Source organism: Diabrotica virgifera, chromosome 7 (genome assembly GCF_917563875.1).
Source record: "Diabrotica virgifera virgifera chromosome 7, PGI_DIABVI_V3a".
Lineage (NCBI taxonomy): Eukaryota > Metazoa > Arthropoda > Insecta > Coleoptera > Chrysomelidae > Diabrotica > Diabrotica virgifera.
In genome coordinates this window covers 144261445-144278685 of record NC_065449.1, presented here as the reverse complement: position 1 = coordinate 144278685, position 17241 = coordinate 144261445, and the positions used below count along the sequence as shown (strand labels likewise).

Sequence of the window (17241 nt, the reverse complement as noted above, 5' to 3'; positions counted from 1 at the left end):
TACATTGACAGTTCTTGATGTCATTTTGGGTTGCTCTTGAATTCACTTGTCAGTTGGCCATTGAAATCCAATATGTGAGGTTTTCTCCAAAAAAAGTTCCAACCACGTGGGGAGTCCTGTGTTGCCCTGGGTAACATCCAGGTTTATCTATATCATCCAATGAATTTTATATAAATATGTAAAATATCCTTATTATTTACATTTAAAGGGTTTTTACCCGATACATTTTGGTGGCTCAGGCATGCAAATTTTGTAAGTATGACCTCTTGTTCTTGAAAACCTCTGTCAATTTTAACTTTTATCTCATTTAATTAGGTTATACTTAATTTTAGGGCTTTTAAACACTGATGATGGATTCCTTAATCCGAAAACGTTTTGTATTGTGACCCTTATTTAGGGTATTTTAATATATACCTTTTACAAGAAACTTGGTATTTTTAAATATAGTTTACTTATGTCAATAATTCTTCATAGTAGCTGATCAGAATCTTTGGACAGTCAACCACAAGTCAACAAATGATACTTGGGTGAATACAGATCTTCTTAATAAACTGGCACGAGATAATGAAGTATCTCTAAGGGAGCTGGGTAGAGAGTAGTGCAAAGGAAAGAACTAGAAAACTCGCTCTAAGAACAAGATTCTAGATGAATCATTGAAGATCCAGAACTATTCTCCGGCATCTCGAAACATTAGAAGTAAAATAAAAGAGTTGCTCGAAAAATTAATCAAAATAAATGGAGTGCAGAGCAAAAGCAAACCCATATTAACGAATATGATTAAAATATTGAAAGGAGGCTTTTGGCTAGTGTCTTGGATGGTACCCCGTCAAAATAGCCCCGTCAAAAAAGCTCCGACAAAATAGCCCCGACATAATATCCCGCACACAAAATAGCTCCGACAAAATAGCCTGCAGACAAAATAGCCGCGGAATAATAGCCCGCCGACAAAATAGCCCCGAAAAAAAGCTCCCTTCAGAATTCATCATGAAATAATTCCTTAAAAATACATTTTTTCGGAAATGGTAATTATCCTCTATTCAGATGTTTATCTTAACCACATTAAATAAAAATTGTCTTTTCAGAGAACTCGAGTCCTGTCTTTCCTGCCTCTTGGAAGTTTGAACATTTAAGTTAAGCGAAAATCAATGTTAATTTATGATATAAACATTTTTTTCTGTTTTCGGGCAACAGTAAAATGCATTTTAAATTAAATACATTCTTCCTTTTTGTCAAATAATTTAAATTAAAAAAAAGTTTTTGGACACCTTGTATAAATAATTATGTAATTGTTTATAAGAGGCTGTTTTAGCCGGGGCTATTTTAGCCGGGGCTGTTTTGACCAGGGCTATTTTGTGTGCGATCTATTCTGTCGGGGCTATTTTGTTTGCGGGCTATTTTGTCAAGGCTATTTTGTGTTCGGGCTATTTTGACGGGGCTGTTTTGATCGGGCTATTCTGACGGGTCACGGTCACGGTCGGGAGACATAAGGACGGGACACTGCCATTTGAAACATAATAAGGTGAGTAAATCATAGTAAATCATTGTCATACTACGTCCTCTGTAGATGTGAATTGCTTAATTACACGAGTCAGATGTACACCGACAAAACAAATATTGAGCTAGAAGAAATCCCTAAACTATCCATAAGGTTGCTCGCTTTTATGAAAGACACAAGATTTTTTGGTGGAGTGTAATGACAGATTATTTGGTATCACTCATGATCAAGTACCAGAGGCAATTAGTGAATTATCTGATATGAAAAGAAAAATGTTAATTACTTTATAAAATTTTCATCAAATTAATTTCATAATGCACGCTCTTATAACTATTTACTCGCGAAAATATCTTCTTGTTTATTTAATTATTGGGCGTTCTTTTTACCCCGGATAAGAATAGCGGTGGACAGAGGACAGTGAATAGAGGACCACGGCAATTAGGGCTCGGAAGACGGCGTTGAACATTTTTCAGAAAATGTATAGAAACTGAATATTAACATAGAAAGTTGTAAAGTTGACAAATAATAGATGAATTGTATTTGACTTTTAAAGTTGTCATTTTGTCAAAGTTGTGAAAGTTTTAAAGTATTGTAATATTCTTGGTGTTTGAATAAAGTTATTTTAAAGAAGAGCAACAATACTATTAATTAATGTATTTTTTGTATGGAAAAACAATTAGATATTTTGAATAGTATCTTGACAGTAACATGTCAGGGATGAAAGTCACATCTAAAGGTACGATTCCGACATCGACGGCAGGCGGCAACTGCAGACGGCAGTTACAATTGTTACAATGACATACGTATTTACTTTGCACTATTAATTTGTACATTTATTAGCAACTGACGTTCTGCAGGACAGCAATTGCAGTTAGATGTCGGAATCAACCATACTTTAGTGCAAAGTAGTGACGTCTGTCACGGCGACAACTGCAACTGCCGTTTGCAGTTGCCGTCTGCCGTCGATGTCGGAATCGTACCTTAAGAACGGACCGGATTAGCCCATAGGCATAGCAATTAGGTACGTACCCATGTATCTAGTAGCGTAGCGCTTACTGTATGTTACTAATATTAAGAAACACTTACAAACGATAAATACAAGTTCACTTACCTATCTGAGGAGCTTTCATCAGATGAATACTTTCTCTTTTTTGATGATCGTTTTTTCTGTGAAAAGAAAATATACCAATTTAATTATATTGTGTAAAACTAGGAAAAGGCAGAAAAAACAAGTGCTCTATGAATATACTACTAAAAGGATTGAAAAGTGGTTCTCAAATTATTATTGAAATTTGTTTCTATTTATTGTGTTTTTTTAAAGAATTTTACCCATTCTGTCATTCAATTAGTGGTTGTATAAAATGTTACAAAACTTGCTAATAAAAATTAAATAAACAAATAATTATCAAATATAGACAATGGCTCAGTTTTTTTAAATAGAGTAAAAAAAACTAACAGCGATAAACCCAGTATAGAATTTTTCTAAAGACAGAGAGCCATCACTATATGAAAAGTTTTGTAACTTTGAAGAACTACAATGTTTTTCATATTAATAGTAGGTCCTTTTGATATTTTTTATACATTAAAAATTGACAAACAATAGAAGACAATACTTTTAACTGGTTAATTTATTTATTAAAATACTTTTTAATGTTATTTTCACTTCCAAATGCGGATTATTGCAACCTTATATTCCAAAAATGTTACTGTTATCAAAATCTTAGTATCTAAAATCTAAACTGTTACTCTATTCACAATTAAGCTCATCCATGATAAATCTCCATGGTTCATTCTCATGGCACTATTCCACTTTGACTGGCATGATGAAGGAGCTTGAGCTACGTAGACTCAAGACCCATCACCACGCAAAGTAAAGGGGTATTACATCGGGCCACAACTGAATGTCAGTTGCGTGTCCAAAAATAACTGTAACGAACTGTCTACAAAAGGCATTAAGCGCACCTCTTTAAATTCAAATCTTTGCATTGAGAGTTGTGCAGATACGAACCCTTATTTCTCCCATAGTAGTGGAAACAAAATGGGCCAAATCAATAGTACAAATAAAAACTGGGACTCTAATAAGTCATAAGAAATTAACAAAACTACTTCCAAAAAGTATGCTAATCAGACTAATGAAGAGCTACAAGTCCCACAATATCGGGACAAAAATCAGTATTAAGTCTACCAGAAGTACTCCCGAAAATAAAGCAGAATTGCAACTTCTCTGTGGTGATGGAACTTTCAGAACTGCTCTAATAGACGGAAACTGACTCATGGACATATTTCCAGTTGATATATAACCAGAAACCAAAAGTGCTCAAATCCTACCATGGAAGACTACATGTGTTTCCGGGTCGACAAGGAGTGAGAGGTAGAACTGAACAAGCTGCACCAGAATGAAACAAAGCCTACGATAACCACTTACCGAAAACAGACCAAAGAGGAATCCAAAGAGACAGAAGAAACGTCATAGAGGCAATAACCTGAACATCCATCCCCATAAGAAAGTTGATGCCTTTTAACTGGAGCACCTCTTGCTGAAGTTTAAATCTGTACTAGACGCGCACAAACTGAGAGAAAGTCAATCGAATAATCACGCTGAAAACTTTTATTTCACAAACAATATAAAGCATATTAAGTATCTATTAGAATTGCTGTGTGATGACTAGTCTTGAAAGATATAACTTAGAGTTCAATCACTGCAAGATATATTGCAATTCTCGAATTGTGAGTCCGTCCGGGGAATCTAATAAAGTTTGAATGAAAAAAGATCGTACAATCACGTTACGTAAAGAATAGTATTCCGCCTAAGCTCAGAAATAGAAGAAGATCCATCACGAACGAACTATCATCAGTGGCTCCAAATGTCAGAAGTCAAAGATTCTTCATAAAAGCAAAAATACAACTCATTAATTCATTATAACAATAATACATTTACGTTGATTACGTTTGACGAACTGTCCAATGAAAAACAAGGTCTATAGAAGTCAAACAGTAGAAAAAGTCGTGGAAAAGATGGAATTCTAACTAATCACCAAAAATTTTTTCAAATGAATGACGGACGAGTTCAGGAAACACTCTAAAAACCACAATAAAACTTACCAAAAAGTTATAAGAAATAAAGTCAAAATTCTTGCTTCCCTAGAAAGGAAACAGGAAGGGATCAGGCGAGGCAGGCCCTGTGCGGATGCCGTGTTTATGATCAGACAAATAATAATAGAAAATAAAATAAGTATAATAAACCGGTGTATTAATAATAATAATACGGTAAATCATTTGGCTGTGCTCTAAAATCTAAGATCCCAGCTCACAAAATCAAGTTTTTCTACAATAGACATAATATTATAGCGTATAAACTTATCAAGACTATAGAAAAAATATATAAAGCAAATCAAACTCAATTGAAGAAAAACGAGGAACCTAATCAACCAATACTGGCTGGAAATAGGATCTGCTAGAGGGACGCATTGAGCCTACTTCTACTTGCGTACTTCACCATCGACGATAAAAATATTGCGTAAAATAAAAATATATAAAATTAGAGAAAAGATTAACATGTTATGCTATGAAGACAATACTTCACACAACATAATATGAGATGGAGCATGGAGCGATTACCTAAGCACATAACAGGTAGGTATACAAAGATGAAACAGGCAATTTGTACAAAATTAAGAATAATAAATAAAAATTTTGAATGGGGATTAAAAAAAGACTTTATGGAGGCAGGCAAGACTAAGTTGGTACTATATTCAAAAACCAAAACACATAACGATCCAAAGTTCCGAAAAATGGGTTCCATCTTTAAAAGCCTTAAATGCGCTGGTTATGGTACATCGGGGTAGGGCTCACTTTTGAGCCCTTTTGACACTTAAACCTCTTGAAGCGAGTCCTTTGATCACCTATATCATACGGGCTAGGTCCATAAGCACCTGTTCTTCGGCGTTTTTGGTGCCTAGGTTACTCCAGGCTCCCATATCTACTAGAATCAGCAGGGACTGCAAATCTGAGCTCCTTCTGCCGTTCCGAACGCCTAATCCTTTAGCAACCTTATGGTCTCACAGAAAGCCACAAGTATCTTTAGGGGTAACTTCCGCACTTGGCTCGGCTGCATAAAGGCCAAACCCAGGATCTGTCATCTCTGGTGGGCTAGTGCCGGACACTCCAGGTGAAGGTTTCCTCCATCTCATCACATAGACGGCATCGTGGGCCATTCGCCAGTCCAAGCTGTTGAACGTGCCGGTAAGCATACTGACCACCAGAGAGTATCTTCTACGGTCTAGAAAAAATTGGGCTGTTTTAAGTGGCCCCACTATGTGGAGAATAGCCTCTCTCATACCTCCACAACTAGCCCAGGAGTACTGGAACCTCCACAAAAGAAACTCCTTGAGACTACTCCAACCACTACTGAAGGGCACCTTAATCACAGGTTCGGGTCCCACAGGCAGAGTGGTTGTGCTCCGTCTTGTCACGTCAGTCTGTTCGTTCCCTTCCACAAAATGCACTGGTTCCCGATTAACCAACAGAACGACTCAAGAATTGAAATCAGAGCAAGAACCTTCTTTGAATGAAAAACACATATAAGCATTCGAAATATAAAATATGCACATAGAAGAAAAATGAAAAGCCAAAGGAAAAGACCAGTCAAGTTCTGTAGGAAAATGGAATTGTAAAGAAATTTTAAACCAACGCGTGTATATTTATTTAGTTCGAATGACACCGCTCAAATAACTTTACACTCTAAATAACACATCTATACTTATACCAGATATACTGAACTATTGCCAAATATATATTTTTATAAAAATGTTTTATGGGTTTATTTACTCTTTAAAATGATGTATAAAAAAGATCAATAAGAACAGAAAATCACATATCCGTAAATTAACTAGATATACCAAAAATTCTTTAGTATTACTATTCATATACTGGTAACAGTAAAAAATTGGGACTTCACGTTTCAATTATATAAATAAAAAAACTATAAAGGTCCACAAAATTGCTGTTGATGTTTAAAAGATGTAACTGTCTACATATATGATTTAGATACTACTAGATGATTTTTTGAATTGTGAACTGCTCTAATGAGTTTTATAGCTATTTCACATTTTGATTTATTCTCGGTGTTCCAAGGACTTTCATCGTTTCTTAACTTACTCGGTAAGGCAAAACGTGTGCTTCGTTTACTAACGAGGCGGCGATTGTAACGGCATTCTTGAGTCAAGAGTACGGAGTAGGGCTTACAATACCGAACTAAAATCTGAATACCGGTATTTGATATTTGAAATATCGGGATACCGGTATTAAAACCGATATTCTTATGCCTAGTCTAATTTCTAAAAAATACTTAGGTTTTTTAACTGCTCAGACTTTGAAAATACTCTTTCGGAAGGTACTGATGTGGCAGGTATTGACAAATAATATTTTATAACCAAATAATAAAGCTCAGGGAAAATGGATTTGCATTTTTCCAAAATTCCACCGGGTTAATTTTTCTTGCAAAATGTGGCATTTCGAAAGAAAATGTGGCATTGGGTAGTAGACGTATAACATAAACAATTGCTTTATATTGCCGACACCGCCGCTTCTCAATGGTGCCATACTTGGCTCGGTATAAATATGTGTAATAAATATGCCTGATATAGATTTTAATACAACGAAATTGATTCTTTATCTTAAAAAAAAAAATTCTTGTAATTAATTAATATTATTTTAAATTAGATTTATATTGTGTATAAATTCAATTTTTATCAACTGATGTACATAATACCAAAATACCGGTATTTTTAGATAAATACCGGTTTTTAATACCGGACAAAAATCGTCCGGGATTCCGGTATTCGGGATCCAGGTATTGTAAGCCCTAGTACGGAGTGATGTTTCGTAAGTCAGTTTCTTGGTTTCGATAAGACTTGCCTTTCGGATATACGGCTAACTAGCGTTCGCATGATTCGTTTAGAGCGTCAACTAACCTCAAGCCTGATTCGATACGAGTACACCACTAGGAAAGCAGTTTGGCTGGGGGCGATACATTTGTCCAAAGAATAACGCAGGGATCCCAAGGTCAGTTTATCGAGGCGAGAAACCGAGCATAGAGCAAAAGAGCAACAGCTGGCTCGATGCTGATATTCAATGTGTATGGGACTGCGAAAACAAGGTGTCAGACAAGTTACTTACAGGGATAACTAGCTGGTGGCGACCAAGCGTTCATGGCGGTTTAAGAAATATTGTTGGGATCACTTAATTTTCTTGAAGTTCTTGTTCACTTGGGTGGCCTGCAGTATTGTCAAGTAGGAGTAAAGCTTTTATGGGCAAGTTAAATCTTTTCATAAACTTCTTCATTTCTGGGACAAATACTTAATGGAACCATTTACTAAATAGCTCCCCCGTGACTCGGCTTTCAAATTGGTTCTTGTAAGAGACTGGCAGACAAATATTTTTGAAAGCTCTGAGATTTTTAGCTTTACCAATTACTAACAAATCGAATTTGTGTGTTCCAGTAGCATTTGAACATTGCATAAATAATGTGATTCTATCACTTGATGCGCTCGTTTCTTTAGAGGATAAGATGTTGGACAACAGTCTCCAAAAACAGACTATTCTCGTTTGCACTATAGATTTGGTCAGGAAGAAGACCCCGTTCGAGGGTCTTCGTAAAGCGAGCTTTTACGTTCATCCAGACGCCCAACACAGGTACGAAAGTAATAATTACTTTCCAATTTGCAACTTTCAATTTGTAATTTTTTTATAAAATTTAGTTTTAAGATTGCCTTTGCTTTTAGCATTTCTAAAGATATAGGAATATGTTTAGAACGCGCCTACATGAATCACATGTCACGTAGAGAGCGTTTTGCATATTTACCAAATCTTTACGATATCCTAGTCTAGATTTCATCGTTTTCACATGGTTGTGTATAGAAAAAAAACTCAGGAACATATTGAGTGACATCAGAGCTTTTATATTATCACTTGCCATATAACATGTAAAAGTATCTTATAAAATGACACCCGTTTGTCATTTTTAATGATGTTTACGTATGATGTTATGGTGTTTATGTAATTAATTTCATTAAAAAGACTTGGCTTGATACCAAATGTATTTTTGTTGGGTTAAATTTAATTAATTTCTAAGTAAAAATAAGAAAAAGAAAGTACAATGAAAAGAAACTGTAATATTTTTCTTCTAAAAAAAAGAAATGCAATTTGTATGTTTGACCTAATGCATTATAAAGATAATTCCTAGATCTATTCCTAGTTTAAACATATATTGTTGATTTTTGATTATCTAGTTAATAAGGGATTTATAAAAACATTTACCAACAATAAAAATTGTTTTCACATTTGTTTATTTTAAAATGCTTGGCATGCAGACATTTTTCTATTTTGATTTCCTCAAATATTGATACTTACTAAGAAGTTGAAAATGACCCTCATCGGGTAGGTCCTAGTAATGATGCGTAGGTTCAAAAAGAACAATTTTTTACTTTCGTAACGAAAATAGCAAACATGCAATGAAAAAAAAAATATAGTAACGAAACAGATCACTAAAATTGTCTTTTTTTTATTGCGACTGTGAGTGGTATACTAAATCAGAAATACAGGGTGTTACTTTAATGGAAGTAACTAATCGGTCAAATTAAAATGAGAAAGTTTATTTTAGATTATACCATAAACCAGGAGATATATTAACATTAAAGAGAAATGAAATCGAACATCTGGAATATTGTCGTTCATAAGAATGTATTAAAATAGATAATATAGAGGACAAAAGGGACATAATGCTCGCTGGGTGTGAAATGACCCCAAGGCTCATTCGAATCCGCTCATTGAATTCTCGACTCGAAACCGTTACAGTCACGTCCAATCCAGTCAGACGCTCGAAAATTCGTCCAGCTGCACGAAAGTAAAGCAAATGCGTCTGTTTGGTTTCACACTGACCCAATCACATCCAGTCGAGTTGAATCGCATCGAGTCAACTCGACAGTCACTCCACGGTTTTCATATTTAAAAATAGATATTGAAAATATAGCATTTTTTAATTAAAAAATAAATCTATGATCATTTGACAATAAGTTGTAAAACATTTTAGGTTCATCTAGTAAATCAGGAAACATATGACTGAATCAACCAAAAGCAGATCTAGTGTTTATGGGATGAACACTAGAAGACGAAGTAATATTACTATTTGAACAACTACAAGCATTTTTAAATACATGGGTCTCTACACTGATGATTCCACAAGACTTTCAGTGTGAAAGTTAATGACTGACTTGATTTGACTGCACTTGACTCGATAAGACTGGCCTCGATTGGACTAGCTTGGTGCGAAATGAGCCTAAGGTGAAATTTGCATTAAAAGGAACGAAATTTGAGTCCGTTGAAGCTGTTAAAGAGAAAACAGCAAGCGTGATGAAACAGCTGACCGATGATGACTTCCAGTATTGTTTCGAAGAAGGTAAGCTTTACACGCAGGGTTCTAGGAATAGAGGAGGTTTTTCGGATGCAGTGTGTTATAAACCGGTAGTACCGCAACCGATTGGCTTACTGCACATCTTCCACTTATTCATGACACCCATTGCAGATTTCTGGAATACTGTACCAGCATGTACAGTGTACAGGTCGAGTAAATGGTACCATATACTTTTGAAATCACTTCTTTTATCGAATATTGGCAACAATTTGGCAAATGCTTCTCTGTTTTGGTTTTTCTCAGCAGATCGTTCGAGCTCAAGCATGTCTAATCTCGAATGCTTTTAAACCAGGAGCATGTTTTCGTTCTGGTCCACATTTAGCGTAGAAAATCGTATCTGTTGTTTACCATTACATGTCCGAGATAGCAGCTTTCCGTTTTTATGAGGTCAATTAACTCATGTTCTTTGCTCATTGGGTGGAGAACTTTCAAGTCGGTGGTGTGAGAAGTCCAAGATAGTCGTGGTATTCGTCTTTATAACCAGGTTTCAACTGCTTCAAGTGTGTTCAAATTCTCATTTAGCGCCCACGCTTCAACTTCATATAACAGTGTGGATTTTATGTAGCGCTTCACAATATTGTATCTTAATTTTGCTGGTGAAGATCCAGCTGGGCAACTGGATCCAGCTGCCCAGGTATAGGGTTATAGAGACAATAGAAATTACACTGTTTAGAAGATAAAAACGGGAAGCAACGAATACAAAAACTAATGAAACTACATAGGTAGTAAATACAGTGAGCATTTACATCTCCCTTGTCAAGAATACAAATTCGCTTATGCCCAGGTGGAGATACATAAAATAATAAGGATTTACAAATTAATAAAATACCTAGGACAATAATTTCTTTCAGTTCAAATACTTTGATATTTTAGGGTAAGAAAACGTATTTCGAATGATAAACATTAAATCTCACCCTACGAAATAAAAATGACATGATGGTGATCAAACATAAAGACATTTAATCAAAATAAATAAAAGCAGTCTAAAAACAAGAGTTACCACTAGATCTGGCAGAATCTGGAATTGACAAGACCAATTACTCACGTTGTTTCGGTAAAACTAACCTCCTTTTTCTTGTTTTTCTTCTTTCTGTCGTCATCACTGCTTGAACCATCATCAGAATCTTCATCTGAATTAGAGCCAGAAGAAGCTTCATCTTTCTTATTCTTCTTTTTCTTCAATTTGTCTTTAGATTTGCCGCTGGATCTAAGAAAAAAATAAAACCATGAGATTTGTACACATTAGTTGGATCAGTAAACAAACATGGTTTTGTCAGGAACATACAAGTATTTCTATGTTTAAAAGAAATTAATTGAATGGAAATTGGGGAAATACGTTGTATCTAGAATACACTATTATGGTATCTAACACAATTTGTTTAAAATAATTTAAAACATTTATATTTACTTTAGGGCCGGTTGTTCGAAAGCTAATCAACAATGATCATTATCAAATATTTAATTACTGTCACCAACTGTCAATGTCAACTTTGTTTGGGTTGCTGAAAACATAATATGAAATTACTTAATCAATTATGTTAATAATTGTTATGTTAATTGATTAACTAATCTCATAATTTTAATCAATTATGTTTGCAGCAACCCAATAAAAGTTGACATTGACAGTTTTGGTGACAGTAATTAAATATTTGATAGTGATCATTGTTGATTAGCTTTCGAACAACCGGCCCTTAGTGATACAGTTCCCATTTGGAGATCGATGAGTAAGCACCTGTTCATATCGCTGTCGAGATTTCAGACCAACAAACAAACAATAACAAATATTGTACCTGATAACTAGTGAATTGAAAACGTGACTAATAAGTAATTAATTATTAAGATAAATACATGAATAATCACGGTATTAATAATTATTAAGTGAAATAGAAGCGTTCCTCAGTTCTAGTGTAACACAACACAATAACCCAGTAGCGTCCTATAAAAAAAATGGACTACCACAATCTACAAAATCAAGATCAAAATGCGCAGTCGTATAATATACCTCAAATTTATACACATAAAAACTTCCTACAATATCATCCCCATTTTATGGTGTAATGCGCAAAAGTTATGATAGCCGCGGGTAGTAAATAATAGTCTTAGGCAGAATTCGTCTTTGTTAAGACATTTATTTTGATCTAAACAGACAAAAAATGGAAAATTACTCCAATATTAAAATATACGTTCTACGTATATGGCTTTCGTAGACTTTAGAAGTTTAGTTGATATTAAATTTGATATATGAATAATAAACGGACGACCGGGGGAAATAATCAGGAGCCAAGTTTATTCCTTAACGCAAAATAAATACATACGGAAGTGTCCAATTCAATACATCAGACGGTAAAGAATGATAACCACGTTCAACACACGTAGTCGTTGGATAGGATGGGGGTTTATTGATTTCGTTAACGCACTAAATCGACTGCCTTCGGAACACGTTCAGCTCACCTGTTTCGATGGCTAGGTAGTTATTCTCCGTTCAACGCACCGAAAATGACCACTAATGGATTTTTGTTCGGTCTTTTATATTGTCAGAGACGGTATAAGAAAATGTTTTGTTGAATACATAGGCGTACTCTAGACGATGATAGTATATTATCGCCACAAAGGAAAATACGACAACACAAGCGAGTACCAACAAAGATATGAACCTTTATAAAAACTAACCGATAATGATAACATCCACATCAGCGACACCACACCCGTGACAACTAAACCTCCACACCTATATTTAAATCTAACACAGGAGTCACCAATTAGCGGACCGCATCTGGACCGTGAGCTAGTTTTGTGCGGACCGTCAATAAATTCAGAATATACCTAGTGTTTGGCAATTTTGAAAATGTTTGTCCATGAAATTGTGTACTATGTTTGGCTGAACTTATGTGTGCGAAGCCGCTTTATCAAGAATGAACTTTATTAAAAATCGGTAGAGATCTCACTTAACAGATGAATATCTCAACTCCGTAATGAGACTCAGTCTCACTCCAAACTTCAGACAGGTTGTACATAAAAAATGTCATTTTTCTCTCTAATAATTTAATTTTGTAAAGAGTTTTCCCTCTTATTGTTATACTTACTAATCATTAATTTTGAAATTAAGTAAGCTGTAATTGTAATTGCCATGTGCATTTTTTATATTATTTCCTCTCTACTATATATTAAGTAGGAGTACTTTTCAGATGTGCATTTAGTTAAAATAATTTTCTGATTTAATAAGTTTGCAACAAACACAAACTAATGTAGAAAAGAACATGTTAATTAGCATTTTGTACTATTATTATTTATTTTAAATTCATCAGTTTCCTTTCTACAAAATTGAAGATGTCTAAAAACTTCATTAGAATTCAAAATATAAATTCCTAATTTTCAAAATATTCTCAGTAACAATTTACAATACTGCTGTTTTCAAAATATACTGATAATAACATCAAAACAATACACAATGAATTTATGTTTTATTTATTGTACCAGGAAAACTTACAGAAAAGTATACAGTAACCAAAAAACAATTAGATATTATTAGTTTTCCTTTCCACATTAGTCCATGTGTGAGGCCACTTTCGTATGAAAAATGCTTCCGACTCGATTTCTTTGCGGATTCCTGTTCAAAAATGTCCCCTTTAAACAAATCAGAAGGGTGCCGGGTGAAACAATTTTTTAAGCAAATTCAAAATTACTTTTTTGCTTCAAAAAATGTATTTTTAGGTTTCTTGGGTAATTATAAACAATAAAGGTTTCTTGTCATATTTCTGAAAAGTTGATAGTTTTCGAGTTATAAGCGATTTAAAATCTGAAAAACGCGAAAATATGCATTTGCGATGCTTGAAAACTCTTAGGTTTTAATAAAATGAAAGATCTTTCTTATTTAAGATGCGGGTAAAAAAGGTGACGTTTTGAATTTATTAAAAAATATATTAAACAATGTCTGCCCAAAAATTTCGCCCGGCACCCTTCTGATTTGTTTATAGAGGATATTTTTTAACAAGAATCCACAAAGAAACCGAATCAGAAAAGTCAAATACAGACAGCATAAATCCGGACCCAGGAAGTGTCATAGGTTTTCGAAACGGACCCTCAGGGAAACTAATTTGTGACCCCTGATCTAACAGATGCCATACAAAATTACCACTTAAAGCTGTACCAAACGACGCAATCAAAATAAACACCAAAACTATTACAGCATACAGGAAACTTACAGGCATTTAAACAACCAAATAATATTAAGAGAAACAAGATACGACTTATAAAGTAATTATATGAAATACGTATACCACATCATGTCAGTTCAGGAAATAGCCAGTGAATGAGCTAAACAGAGAATTCCTGTCTGGAACATCATTAATACTAGAAAAAGGGACAATAAAATACCATTGGAAATGTTCTTTGTGCATCACGTACTGAAATAAAGCAATCAAGATCTAATGACTGGTGTATATCTGTTGTATGAAAGTAAGCATCGAACCTCCCATAAAAAGACGTCGATCATACGGTGCCAACGTTACCAACTCTACGGCCATTATGAAGCTTATGTTGTCATTTACCATTTGCAGCAGAGATCCCAACCACAAATATCTCATCAGTATTACCGATTTCAGGCGATAAACTCACAAGCAGTGAATAAAGTTCATATGTAATTATTGTTAAAAATATTCTTACATTATTTAAAGCCTAGATATTATATTAATTGTGTAATCCGGGTACAATAAATTGTAAATGATACTATAGAATTAGCGAGTTTCATGGAGACTTAAGGTATATACTCAGTAGCAGAGAACCTGAAACAGTAAACCGTTCTGTCCGAACAGTTTTTGGACAGTGCCAAGTGACTCTAAACACGTATGGTACTGATCCACTAGACCTATACAAGTATACAAGCTGGTGCAGGGTTCCAGAAGTCTGGAACGAGTATCACTAATAAATGAAAGATGTGCAATAAGCCAATTTTTTAAGTAGACTTCTCTAAAGCCTTGGTTTCCTCGAAAGCGACACTGCGATGAATGACGTCATAAAAAACTGTACCACGCAAAATAATAGCAATGGCTTCCAAGGATGCGTTGGAAGCCACCGCTTGCTGAGTTTACACATTTCATTGCCGCAGTGAAGAACCTTATTTTCACTGTAATCTGACGTCATTCATCGCAGTGTTACGGTCGCAGTTTGTCGGTGCCGCTTGATAAATTCAAATCGATGAACCATTAAAACAAAGAGCGCACAAAGCTTATAGTTTATACATACTGATGAGTAACACGTTTGTAGGAGAAACTAGACTAATATATTACCTAGACAACACAGATTAATGCAGAATACACTGTTTCTAAATAATGGCAAGATGAATAGTTTAATCTATTTATTTTTTTATTTAATTTAACGTGCTTGTGACAGCCTTGTCCATTAGCACGAGGTACAGTGTACAGTGAATACATTTATATAGATACAATTACATTATATATACAATAGTTACATTTTATTTAGTAAATTTTCTAGCTTCAGGAACTGGATCGCTGTGATGACTTGGCTCTGGTTCGATAATATATCTGTGATGTCGTTCTTCATTCTATGGTCTTGACGTCGTCGTTTAGCATAATGATGGCAGTCCACAAGGATGTGTAGAATACTTAGTGGGGATTGGCAATAGTGGCAGGTTGGCTGAGGTGAAGAATCCATTAGGTGACCATGTGTAAGTTTGGAATGACCGATACGCAATCATCTAGCAACAACCATCTCATTTCTGGGTAAACCAGGGATGTCGAACTGCTCAGTCGTCTGGTCTATTTTATATAAAAATGTAGTGGATTATTCTACAAGTAATTACGTATGAGCTTGTTTATACTTGTTTTTAGGTCACTGGCGATTTGTATATTATGTGGTGTGCTATTGGATACAGCAGCTTCTTTGGCAAAGCGATCGGCGATTTCGTTACCACTTATCCCGATGTGAGAGGGAATCCATATGATAGTGATAAGGATGTCGTGGATTTCGGTGTGTGTCATGTATTTTTTGTACCAGAGATTTACTAAACCTGTTGTTCGATTTAAGTTATTTTTTCAGTATTTTATAGTCTTTTTATTTAAGAAAATCGATGTAATAATATTGTTGCTAGACAGGTAAATGTCATTTTATACCGGTAAATGTCATTTTATACCAATCAAACAGTGTTTTTCCTTAAAGTTTGGAACACCCTGTGGAATATTCTAGCATATATAAAATATTAAAATTAAAATTCAATTGTAGCCTTAGGCTTTATTAACATTTTGTTTTTTGATTCATTGGCTTATGTTGGATAATAAAAAAGTTAGGTACGTTAACATCTAGCCATGTTTTCATCAATAAATCCTCATTTTCTCAGCAATGAATCCTCATTTTCTGCTTAGTTTAATAAAAGTAGGCTATGAGAAATTAACAATCTAATGGATGTCAAATTGTTAACAGTCAAAAACTGTCTAGTTTGTTGTGAAGATTTATTATTTAAAGTTTCAATTAAGTCCATATTTTCTTTTTGTTTTTTGGTGGAAATGGAAAGCGCTACAAGAAATTTGACCCGCGACGAGTGTGCTTAACGACGTTCTACACCTTCGGCAAAGAATTAAGGATTTGCATGAAATGTTAGTATGTTATAGTTTACTTCAAAAAACTAAGACTTGATTTTTAAAAAATTGTTTTACCGTGCCGTTTAATTACTATTAAGGGTCAAAGTTAAGTTTTAACATGGGCTCTTATGGGAATTTTTAGAAAGTTAATAACTTTTGACCCAAATTTACGATTTTTAATTATTTGTGCTTAAATTAAAGGTTTTTTTTTGTAAGGAATAACATATTAAAAAATGAGGATTGTTTACCGTACCATTTATTTTTAATTATTATATTTAATTCCGTAATTTATTTCGTAATTTCCGTAATTTATTATAATTTATTTTTATAAAGTATTTAATACTGAAACATATGATTTGAGTATTCTGCTATAAATGCATTGTTACCAACTTTCGCTTGCATATAAGTTTCCCCCCTTTCCTCTGAGAGGCATACCCCGCAACGAAGGTGTCGAACGTCGTTAAGCAGTGATCTTACATAGCGAAGAACTTAACTACCATTCTATCGGCTCCTTATATAGGACTTTTCATTCACAGTCATTTGTTTCGAGCTTCTGTCACATGTCGTATAATCCGTATATATTAATATTATACACAGATTATACAACTTATGACAGAAGCTCGAAACAAATGACAATCGATGAAAAGCCCGATTGGTAACACTTTTTTGGGAATGCACGATAA

At 34.4% G+C, this 17241-nt stretch overlaps 1 protein-coding gene across 4 annotated transcripts in view; it reads right to left on the bottom strand.

The window, feature by feature from the left end:
• The window catches only part of LOC114328565 (serine/arginine repetitive matrix protein 2), a 186230-nt gene that overhangs the window by 47030 nt on the left and 121959 nt on the right, over positions 1-17241 (bottom strand). For all 4 annotated transcript variants that reach the window (XM_028277446.2, XM_028277447.2, XM_050655590.1 and 1 more), the window contains 2 exons: positions 11031-11172; positions 2607-2662 (listed from right to left, as the gene is read on the bottom strand). In XM_028277446.2, coding sequence (XP_028133247.2) covers positions 2607-2662; positions 11031-11172 — 198 coding nt within the window. The remainder of the gene's footprint in view (positions 1-2606; positions 2663-11030; positions 11173-17241) is intronic.